This window comes from Podarcis melisellensis, assembly GCF_964234715.1.
Source record: "Podarcis melisellensis genome assembly, chromosome: 15".
NCBI lineage: Eukaryota > Metazoa > Chordata > Lepidosauria > Squamata > Lacertidae > Podarcis > Podarcis melisellensis.
Window position 1 is genome coordinate 15,673,035 of NC_138532.1, and position 11,621 is coordinate 15,684,655.

The 11,621-nt window shown below is 49.9% G+C and overlaps 1 protein-coding gene across 2 annotated transcripts in view; it reads left to right on the plus strand.

The window, feature by feature from the left end:
• Window positions 1-10,436, plus strand: part of TMPRSS4 (transmembrane serine protease 4) — a 21,096-nt gene extending 10,660 nt beyond the window's left edge. Inside the window, exons 3-13 of one of the 2 annotated variants that reach the window (XM_081891060.1) lie at window positions 167-280; window positions 633-785; window positions 1,404-1,536; window positions 2,610-2,714; window positions 4,636-4,676; window positions 5,781-5,940; window positions 6,371-6,537; window positions 7,366-7,461; window positions 8,766-8,908; window positions 9,210-9,359; window positions 9,527-10,436. In XM_081891060.1, coding sequence (XP_081747186.1) covers window positions 167-280; window positions 633-785; window positions 1,404-1,536; window positions 2,610-2,714; window positions 4,636-4,676; window positions 5,781-5,940; window positions 6,371-6,537; window positions 7,366-7,461; window positions 8,766-8,908; window positions 9,210-9,359; window positions 9,527-9,538 — 1,274 coding nt within the window. In that variant the 3' untranslated portion in view covers window positions 9,539-10,436. The other variant, XM_081891059.1, reaches the window with a different exon arrangement.
• Window positions 10,437-11,621: the final 1,185 nt, after the last annotated feature.

Genomic DNA, 11,621 nt, shown 5'->3' on the forward strand with positions numbered 1-11,621 from the left:
TTTTGTAAGGAAGGGACATGTTTTGTTAGTGGGGGGAGGGGCAGAACCTCAGATTTGTACTCAGATTTGGCTGCTCATTTCCTGCACAAAGCAAGCTCTGGAAACAGCCTGTGAAGGAGACTCACAGCATGCCCACCCCACCAACCAGCTCTCTCTATGTTCACAGAGTCTTCACTCACGGACAAGGCTTTGACCAGGAAGGAAGCCTTCATACGCATTGGTATTCCTGTCATTGCCGCCATCCTGTGCATCGGGATTCTCATCACTGCCATCTTCCTCAGTAAGAGACTCTCATGCTGTGCGGGTGCAGCGGTACTGCCAGCTCATACCATCCTCCTGCCCCCCTTCCCACTTGTTTTCCTCTTCCACAAGGTGCATAAGAAGAAGCATTCCCACTCCGGACCCATTGATGCTTTGCAGGGGGGTTGGGCTAGATGACCGTTGGGGTCCCTTCAAACTCTAGGATTCTATGATTCTATGGCATGCCAGGGGCCCCCCGAAGGAAGCCAGGCAACTTCACCAGGCCTGATGCTCACAAGAATCTCACGTGGAAACAGCTGGCGGCTTGCCTGGGGCTGGACCGTCCAGAGAACCCCAGAAGTGACCCTGACTCTCTCTCTCTCTCTTCCTAGTTAAGGTAGCAGTGGAATCCTACTACTTCTTCTGCAGCCAAACCTACAAGTTTATCCCCCTCAACCTCCAGTGCGACGGGAGCGTGGATTGTGCCTGGGGGGAAGACGAGACCGGCTGCGTGCAGCAGATGCCCGATGGCACCATCGTGGGAGGTGAGTCCTCGGTGTGGCGATCACACAGGGTCCCCGGACATTTCACCGTCTATTGATGTGCCACCACTTTATTTATCGCTGCCACCACCCAGGCCCTACCTGGTACAATACTGAGTCCAGTCAGGGTTAGATTAGAACATAAACTTCTGTTTATTTATTGCAGTTTAACAAGCGTGCAGTTTAATAAATGGTCTCAGTCAATTACAATAATGGGGTGCCTACCCAGCCTATAACTTCTGCTACCTGCTCTCACTCACTAAACCACCTCTCAGATATTTACTTGTCTTCCTAGCTCCTAACTGTTCCGGACTCAGCTTATTATTTCGCTACACTAACTCAACCTACCCACAACTCTATCCCAATTCACTCCCACTCCAACCAACCAACCACCCAACTCCCAATGAACTCCCCCTCTTCACCCTTCCCAGAGCTGGTTTTATAGTCCCTCTGACTCCACCCCCCTGGATTCTGATTGGGTAACCTGTTTAACTATTTCACCTCCAGCACTCTCATATGTCACACTCTGGTCACACCAGAAGGAGGCAGCCAGCCAGCCAGCCAGGGTCTGCCGCTGAAGGAAACCAATGGCTGCCGGGGCCTCTGCTTCTCTCTCCACAGTCCGTCTCTCCCGCGACAGGTCCAGCCTGCAAGTGCGCGACAGAGAGTCAGGCCGCTGGGCCTGGGCTTGCCATGACGACGCCTTTGACATCACCATGGCCACGGCTGCCTGCAAGCAGATGGGCTACAGTAGGTAAGTGGGGAGGGCAGTCTGATGCCAAAACAGGGTGAAAGCAGCTGCCAGGACCCCCATATCAAAGCAGAGGGAGCCTGCATCACCACAGCCACAGCCTGGAGGGCCACTCGCCTTGAAATACTTGCACATCTATGTCCCGGTGGCGCATCACTTGCGGGGGACCCACTTGTGGCCTCGTATCTGCCTTCCCCACAGGAGCTTCGAGGGTAGATCTTGTGAAGCAGCTTGTGATGGGTTTCCTTGGAAGTCATACCCATGTTTACTATCCATGTTCCCAAGTATTCCTGCAGAGGATCCTGCACTGAGACTCCTAGGAAGAATTACAGGGTTTCCCAAACTTGGGTCTCCTGCTGTTTTTGGTTGGCAGTTCCCATCATTCCTGACCACTCTTCCAGCTAGCTAGGGATGATGGGAGTTGCGGTCCAAAAAACAGCTGGAGACCCAAGTTTGGGAAACCCCAGATTACAGCAAGTGCCACTCCAACTGTTTCTGTACTCCAAGTCCCATCAGCCACAGCCAGCATGGTTGATAGTCAGTTCTTCAACAACAACTTGAGAATCATTGCACAACTCCAGTGCACCCAGCTGACAGTTCAGACAGCCTGCGCTGTGCAAGGGTACCTGCTGGCCAGGTGGTGGTGGGGAGGTGGCAGACACTGGAGAAGACAAAGTGCTTCTGAGCACATGCAAAGTGCATTTCTCTCACCAGTATGAGTATCCTGGTTCAAAGATCCTCTTTCAAGTCAACATCCCAGGCTAGGCCAACCAAGAGAGGAGGGTGGTTCTTCTCCACTGGGTTCACAGGATCCTTCTCGGTATCTTGGGAGGAAAAGATTTCTGACAGAGCAGCAGAAGCTTAAGGCCCTTCCTAGAAATGCATGATGCTTTATTGACATGACTGCAGCCCCCCAAAGTGTGGGTCAGCACATTAGACTCCAATGCAGGACAGAGGGCCGGCCGGCTGGCTCCTGGTGTCTGTTTTGCCCATGGAAAAAAAGCTTCGACTTTGGCATGGAGTTGTATACCTGCATTCAGATGCCCCTGTTGCCAAACACCTTCTCTCTTTTGCAGTGTCCCCACCTTTAGCCCTGTGGCAGCTGGTGATATGCAGCAGGGGCAGCTCCTCAGACAGGTGACTCTACAGGGTGGAGAACTCCGCTGGACAGATTCAGAAAGGTGAGTGAGACTCAGCAGGTGGGGGGGGGGGACTACTGCTTTCCTGCTATGAGGAAGGAGCAGTTTAGATTTCCTACAACACCCCTAACACAGCATCATGGCAGGGCCCTGTCCAAAATGACTGTGGTGGCCAGATCCAGCTGCTTGGCACACACTGGAGCACAGCTGCCTGCCACTAGATGGAAGAGAAAGCCCAACAAATGACAAGTTTGCTCAGAGCCCTCCCCACAACCCCTGGATCCATCTGCATGGGGCTCTCTCCCTTGCTGTTAAAATGACAAGAGGGTTTATCCATACTTAACCTTTTGCCCTGCTCTATCCAGACACAGGTCCATGCTTTAAAGCTCTGTGTCTGAGTGGGTTTTTTCTCTTTTTCTGCCCCCGAGCTTTCCTTGTGAAAACTTGCTTTCTGGAGCTCATTTGGAGCAAATGTAAATTTGTGTCTGCTATGGATTTGTGTCGATTCAGCTTTAAAGAGCAGGTTTTCACAGGGAACGCTCCAGGGCAAAAAAAATCCCCAACCCCTCCCATGCTCGAACACAGAGCTTTAAAGTGAAGACCATGGAAGGAAAGGTAAGTGTGAATAAGCCCAAAGCTGCTGTTGTGAGTTCAGTGACTTTAATGCATTTGCTTTGCACCGAATGGGACTGAGGTGTGATTTCTTGAAGGCTGATTTGGAGGAGATGCCCCTGGTAGGGGCTGGCATGGTACCCAACATTGATGTGTTGAGAAAGGGGGGGCTCTGGAATCTGCATGGCTTGAAGATGTGGGAATGCTGAGGAAAGTAGGAGAGGATATATTGATTAAATATTATCCTTGCTCACTCACGCTAGTGAGCAAGCAGTAGAGCATCATTCCCTTGCACATTGCTGGAAGCAAGTTGGTGGATTCGTTAGAATCATTTAAGTTCAGCAATCCACTCTGGCTTGTTCCTGGTAAGTTTCCCCTTTAATTTCCCTCTTTAAAATAATAGCACGACAATCTCCTTTTAAAGTAAGAGTAAAGTTTACTTACATTCAGTTCACAATAGTTTTCCGAAGGCAGGCTTTATCTTGTGGTTACAGTTACATTTGTAGAGAAAAGAAATCTGAGCTAAGCCTCAGACTTTCTACCTTGTGGCTTCCATTCTCTTTAAGGATGAGCCATGTACTGCTGGCTAAGAACCAGAATAGAGGAAGATGGAAGGGTCATGCCCATCTACCTAGGCCCTTTGTAGGGTCTGCTAGGGTCATGCCCATCTACCTAGGCACACACGGGGGGGGGGAGCCTCCAGAGCAGGTAAGACAGGAAGTCCCCTGTGTGTCCACTCTAGGAATCAGGAAATGTTGTGTTTGACTGCTTCAGTGATGATACATCCCACAGAAGAGACCCAAACTGGCCAATTTTGTCCGATAAAGTCAGAAGGAGAAGTGATGGGCATATGTACCCAGGGGTTGGCCAGCTTGGTTGGCCACGGGTGCAGGCCCAAGGAGGTGCAAAAATTGTGCTTCTCCACTCTGTGTTTGAGTGGCTAGGAGCCCGCCTGCCCACCTGTATGCTTCCTGGGCTGCTCCTTCACTGCTCTCTGTGGCTAGCCAAGGTGCACAGGCTCTGGGCACCTCAACAGAGGAATCTGGTTGTTGGCGTGGGCTGTTGCAGAAGCCATGTGGGGCCCCCTCCCTAGCCACCCACTATGTGAAGTGTGACTGGAGCACCCAGCTCTTTGCGCAAGGGAGGGAGGGCACCAAGGCTGCAAGGGAGCCTAGGTACACCTCTGTTCCCACTGAATCCTATGCAAGACCCAAAGAGGCCCTGCACTGCTTCACTGCGAAGCCTGAGCCATGCCCATGTTGGTGGGTATAGCTGGCCCTGTTCTTCTCATGCCTGTCTCCTAATCCATGACCACTTGACAGCAGTTTCTGACCAGGTCTCTCTCTTACAGGCAGTGCCCATCTGGCTCCATCATCTCTCTCTCCTGCTCAAGTGAGTATGTGCGTGCTCATAGTGCTGACTACAAAGCAGCAGTGACACTGACCTGCCTGGACTTGGGCTGTTTCCAGCAGAGCAAACCCATCTGAAGGCCTGGGAGCCGGGGGTTGGGTCCATAGAGGCACTATTCAGGTTGGGGCTGGAGCAACTTTCACCCCAGCAAGGCAGGGTACGTGCTTGTTAGTGACTTGACTGGTGTGAACGTTGGTGCTGAACTTCCACCTCCAAGCAAGCACCTGCCTTGTGGCTTAACCTGTTACCCTTTCAAGAACCAAAGAAACTTATTTTTGTATGCAACTCTTGTGGTGAGTGTACTATGTGCCCCAAACTGGCAGGATGATGCAGCACCTACAAGAGAGGAGTGGCAGATGAAATTGATGGAGTATGCTAAATTAGCAAGCTTAACTAGTAAAATTAGGGAACAAGATGAAACAGCCTTTAAAGCGGATTAGAAACCTTTTGTAGATTATTTTTTAAAAAAAAAATATTGTAAATACGTTAAAATGCTAGCTGGTTTGCAGTCAGCTCGGCACTAAAAGCTACTTTGAGAATAAGATGGATGAAAGAAGGATTAGAATAATTATCATATGCAACAGCAATTGATAACTTGAGGAAACCATGGAAGGGTGGAAGGGAAGTCCATCAAGAAGAGACTATATTTTGGAACTGTTTGATTGACTGTATTGTATTTTTGGAAAATTCATAAATATTTTTATTTAAAAAAAACACCTGTTGCTCTTTCAGGATGCAGGTCCCCCTTTGAGTGAGTCAGGAGCCCAAATCCTGTCTTCTGGCAAGAAGGTTCAAGTCTTTTGCCAAGTGTTGTATGTCTGGGCTCAGCATCATGCATGAAGGAAGAACCTAAGCAGATTAATTTCTGTAGCCTGGGCTGTTGGGTGGGGGACAGACTAGCATGCAGCCCAGAACCCATAGACCTTTTAAACCTGTCTCTCAAAAGGACAACTGACAATGCTGGGCTCGTGACTGCAGCATTATATTCTGTCCCGCTCCACACCCTGCTTGTCCCTTTGAACCAGACTCTTAAGGTAACATCATATGCTGAACTGAGAACCTGATTTGCCTACCCTTTGGATGTAGGTTGTGGCCATAACTCGAAGTCGCCGCGCGTCATAGGTGGTGGTCCAGCTTCCATCAAGACATGGCCATGGCAGGCCAGCTTGCAGCACAAGGGGCAGCATGTCTGTGGAGGGAGCATCATCGACCCCCAGTGGGTTCTGACAGCAGCACACTGTTTCCGGTGAGTCAGTGAGTGCCAGATTAGGGCCTAGCAAGAATTGATCTGATTCCCATCAATCCTGGAGGGAAATGCATCTAGACACAACAGAGGCTGCAAGGCAGCTCCAGGAAGGAGCAGAAGTCCTCTGCTCTCCCAAAGCAGGACCTACATACAGACTTCAACCAGAAACACCACCAGGCCCACTTTCACCAGGCCTGGTTCAAGACTAGGGTTGCCATCTTTTTTATTAGCTCATGCTCCTGTGCCTTTAACAGGAGCTTGGACTGCAGACATTGGAGAGCAGTCAGGCTCATCATTGTCAGCATAGAGGCTCATCAGTAGGTTGAGCCAGTTTGGGCTACTTTTCTGGCCAGTTGGGCCCCTTTGTGGCATGCATATGTCTTGCCACTGAAGGGGAAGAGCAAACAGGTGAGCCTCTTTCCATTCTCAGGACCAACCTGGTGACAAAGTACTGGCAGGTGAAAGGTGGCTCAGAAATCTTCTCAAATGCCACTACTGTCCCTGTGGAGAAGGTCTTCGTCATCGACGTCAAGTACATGTTCCCCAAAGATGAGGACATTGCATTGGTCAAGCTGCAAACCCCCTTGAACCTCCCAGGTGAGAGGCTTCTCAGACTGCCAGCTGGGGGGAATTAGGGACCTCTAGCTGGACCAGGGACTCGTAGCTCCTGACAAACCAAGCCCATTGCAGAAATGGGTTGGAGTTCACAGCTGAGATGCTGGACTTGCTGCTTGCCTGTATGGGCAACCTTTTCTGGAAGATATTTGTAATTTCAAGTTTAGTGATCTGACATGGTCATTTCTTCCTGCCTCTGTTTACCTCCCTTCTCTATCTCTTGTTAAAGTTCTTTGATGGCTGAGAGCAGCCTTTAATGTATAATCTGGTGGAAGGAAGAAGTGATAAAGCAGGGTACCTTCTGACCTTCTTTGATGTTAGACATTGTTTGGAGGAACGTGAAATTGTGCAGTGGTGGTGCAGCGGCGGCAGCAGGAGGCCCCATTAGCTAAAGTGGTGCTTCAAGTTAAGAACAGTTTCAGGTTAAGAACAGATCTCCAGAACGAATTAAGTTCTTAACCCGAGGTACCACTGTATTGGAAGAGGGGGCTAGCTAATTAATAATCTGCACTAACTAGTCGGGCAAGGCATGTAGGCTAACAATTTAGCTATCTATAAATTGAATGGTTTGGGGGCATAGCTCTCAGCAGCTCGCGCAACCTGAGACTACCTGGGGCTCACTTCTTGGGGGCTTCCCAGTGGCAGATTGAAGTGCTTGCTTGGTGATGTATATATTGCTTGCTGTTTAGAATAAAATCTTTAATCTTCTCCCTCACTTGTGTTTGTATTGCTTCTGGATCTCATCAAAAGAGCCACCTTGCCTTTGGCAAGACATTGCCCAACTGCCTTCCTTCCCTCTTTCTGCTGCAGGGTCAGTGAAGCCAATCTGCCTGCCGTTCTTTGATGACGAAATGGTCCCAGGAACCCCCTTGTGGGTGACAGGCTGGGGATCCACCAAGCAGGATGGTGAGTTTTCCCTTGGCATTTTCATCTTCTTCCCCACCATGGCCTTGCAAGTGCCGGGCCAGTTGCCTTCTGGTCTCTGCTGCAGCCTGCTTAGGACTGAGCAAGGATGCCAGACTCTAGATGGGGAGATGACCTGTTGTGGCTTTGAACTCCCAAGCTGTTCCCACAAGGTGCCACTCCTGAGGACAGCAGACAGAGCCCAGGGGCCTACAGAGACCAACCAAGAGCAGGCAAGTGGGTACAGGTACCCATACCCCAACAAAAGTCTGGCTTGAACATGCCTTCATTAAAAGAGCAAAGAGTGCCTGCCAGTCTTGGGGACAGGCCATATCTCAGTGGTAAAATATCTGCTTTGCAAACAGAAGGTGCCAAGTTCAGTCCCTTGTGGCATCTCCAATTGGGAGGGAATGTTCCCCTGCTTGAACTCCAGGAGAGCTGCTGCCAGTCAGTGTTGACAGTACTGAGCAAGATGGACCAGTGGTCTGACTCGATATCAAGCAGCTTTCTGATTTTATTTGTATGCAAACTTTCAAACCATGATCAAGGCGGCTTACAAAATGAAGGGGGAGGAAATACATAGCTGCAACATAGCAAAATTAGTCTTAAGCAATAAATAAGTAAAGGTAAAGGGACCCCTGACCATTAGGTCCAGTCGTGGCCGACTCTGGGGTTGCGGCACATCTCGCTTTAGTAATCGAGGGAGCCGGCGTACAGCTTCCGGGTCATGTGACCAGCATGACTAAGCCGCTTCTGGTGAACCAAAGCAGCGCATGGAAATGCTGTTTACCTTCCCGCCGGAGTGGTACCTATTTATCTACTTGCACTTTGACGTGCTTTCGAACTGCTAGGTTGGCAGGAGCAGGGACCGAGCAACAGGAGCTCACCGCTTCGCGGGGATTCGAACCACCGACCTTCTGATCGGCAAGTCCTAGGCTCTGTGGTTTAACCCACAGTGCCACCCGCTTCCCTCTAAGCAATAAATAAAACCTTAAAAACTACACAACCTAATGGAACAATTTCCACATAAATCACAACAAAATCTATAATAAAGATACAAAAAACCAATAGGAAACAACCCCAACCAAACCCCAAGAGTCTCTTCAGCAGCCTCGGCTTTTGTAGCTGGAGTCACAACCCTGCCTTCCCAAGCCAGGTGGGAAAAGACCTGCAAAGCAAACAACTGGAATGAGGAAATTGGCTTGGAACAAACCCTCCAGCCTTACATATAGATGGGCTGGGAATTCTTTGGGGCCACTGAAGCCTCTCCCATAATTTGAAGTCATCTCCACCATGCTTTTTGCTAGGCACACTGTCCAAGGAGCTACAGGAGGCACAGGTGGAGTTGATTGACAGCCGCATCTGCAATGCACCTGATGCCTACCATGGGGAGGTGACCGAAAAGATGCTCTGCGCAGGCCGTGATCGGGGTAGAGCTGACACCTGCCAGGTAAGTGGCACAGAAAGATCAAAGGCCGCAACTCTCCTCCTCCAGCTCTGCAGTCCCAGCAGGAGGGAGGGCGGAGCAGGGAATCATCAGTTCCCTTTTTCTAAGAACGATGACGCTGAAGCTGAGCTTCATTTGGGACTGATGCGGGTTAAAGAGGGCAAGGCGTGGCTGGTTGCCCTTCATGGGAGACAAACTAGGAGCAGGACGCAACATGCAGAGCTGTTGATCCCTAGTGTTTCCATTTGGGATTCAGCTGAGTCCTGTCCACATTTATGTAGCCTGTGTCTTCCTTCTCACCCAGGGAGACAGCGGAGGGCCACTGGTGCACAGACAGGGCCCGTGGCACATTGTGGGCATTGTCAGCTGGGGCCATGGCTGCGGAAGCCCCAGCACCCCCGGCGTCTACACCAAAGTGCAAGCCTACCTCAACTGGATCTACACCATCCTCAGGGTCAGTGTTGCTTTTCCTCTGGGGTAGGACCCATTTTCTGTCCTGGCAGGATGGCGGTGGGTGGGCAGAGTTAGGCTGCCAACCGCCAGGGGAATGGGATCCTTCATCCAGGTGCCTCTGCCTCAGATGGTCACCAGGCGGTTTCTCTGTGGGTTTTCTTCATCCAGACAGAGTCCTGAGAACAGACCAGCCGCAACTGTCCTGCACACATGCACGCCCTTGGAGCAACGTGTGTGTAGGGCGTCCTTCCAGTCCTGCTGCAGCTTCCACTGAGGACATGGGAAAGGCAAGAGGACAGCCACAGGATGGGGCCCTCAAGAAAGTGTTGGACAAGGCTCCCTGGGGAAGATGTTAATTTATGGCTGCTGCTGCTGCTGCTGCTGCTGCTGCTGAAATCCACCTGAGATCCACTTTGCCAGCTACTCTGTTCCTTTCCATTTCCTGCTATCTTTCTTGGCAGAGCTTGGGGAAGCTCTTGCAACCCAGGAGAGGCAGTTTGTTTCCCCGTGACCCGGCACTGACAAAGGGAGCAATTGAAGAGAAAGGCTGGGTCCAGACCTAGGATAAAGACAGCTCTCTGTCTAGCTTTCCATCTTTTTCTCAGTCTGGCAGGAGCCCTCAGCTGGGCATCCTGTCGCCTTGAGGCTGTCCCTCCTCTGACCAGGCCTGCCAAAGGGGTAGTCACACCCAGCAGCTCTTCCTCCTCCTATTTATTGCACCCTGTACAAATCCCTCTTCCTCCCCCCTTCCCTCCGCTTGGAATAAATCAAGGAATATTTTATACCAAAAGACTTTTGAACCTGTGTTTGTGGCCAGACTGAGTCCAGTACGAGGTTTGCTGCACCGACAGCTGTTGGAGTCATGCTTTCATTTTGGCATCAGGAAAAACTGGGAGCTCTGTCCATCTTGACTGCCTTCACAAAAACACTGCCTCCCTCTGAATATGAGGAGCCTGGCTTCTGGATCAGGCCAAGGGGAACCCATCAAGGCCAGCATCCTATTCTCACAGTGACCAACCAGCTGCTCCAATGGGAAGCCCACACGTATGCCATGTGTACAACAGCAGTGCTCTCCCTACTTGAGATTCCTAGATGGGGTCTTCAGAGGCATATGGCCTATGAGAGTGGAGGGAGAAAATGGCCATTGTGGCTAGTAGCTATTGATAGTCTTATCCTCCCCCACAAATTCGCCTAATTTTTTTAAGCCACCCAACATCCCTACATCTTGAAATTTCAAATTCAATAGTTTAAGCATGTGCCTTGTTAAGAAGTTATTTCCTCTCCAGAATCTTTCAGCTTCATTGGACAGCTCGGAATTCTAGTACTATGAGACATAGGGTGGATCTATACACAAGGGGAAAACCCGCTATAATAAGTCAGAAATTAGATCATTATAACAAACTAAAAAAAACCCCTATGGAAAATCACTATATAAAAATTTCCTGCTCTCTGGCACCATCTGGTGTTGCATGTTTGTAGCACGTTCAAATTGTTTCTTTACTAATGTAGCTGTGTCCATAATTGTATACACATCTGTCATATCCACCCCCTTACCTAGCTTCCCTCTAAGCCAAAAGGTCCCAAATGCTGTAAGCTTTCCTTGATCGTTTTGGTTGCCCTTCTCTGGTCCTTCTCCAACTCTGCATTATCCCTTTTGAGATGAGATGACTAGAACTGTACACAGTGTTCCAAGTGCAATTATGTCACAGATTTCTATAACAGATTTGCCTACGATGTTGACAGTTTTATTTTTGGTTCCCTTCTTAATGATCCCTAGTATGGCATTTGCCTTTTTCACAGTTGCTGTACACTGGATCAACATCTTCAGCAAGCTCCAGCAGGAGTGAGGTCCTCAGTCCAAGGAGGTTAAATTATTTTAACAACAAATGTACCTAAGAGAGCAGGGCTCCAGCAGCAGCATGGTCTCCACAAGCCCAGGCCAAGCACAGAGAATCAGTCTAGGTCCAAACATGGTTCAGAAACAAGCTCAAGGAACTGTCCAAGGTCAATATCACAGGGGAAGAGGAGGGCACAAGAAGTAGGAACTAGGATCCAGAGACCTGTCCTGTTTCCAGCAACTAGAAGGGACCAGATGGATGCCTCACATACTCAGGCCTCCTAAATGTCGCCCTAATCACACCCCTGTGACTTCTTCGATCTCTCTTTAAGAATTGGTCTTGCATTGGCCGATTCCTGTCCTCGGGTAGAGAAGCTGATCTTACGAGACAAGTAGCAAATCTTTGCTGGAACACAAGCAATTTCA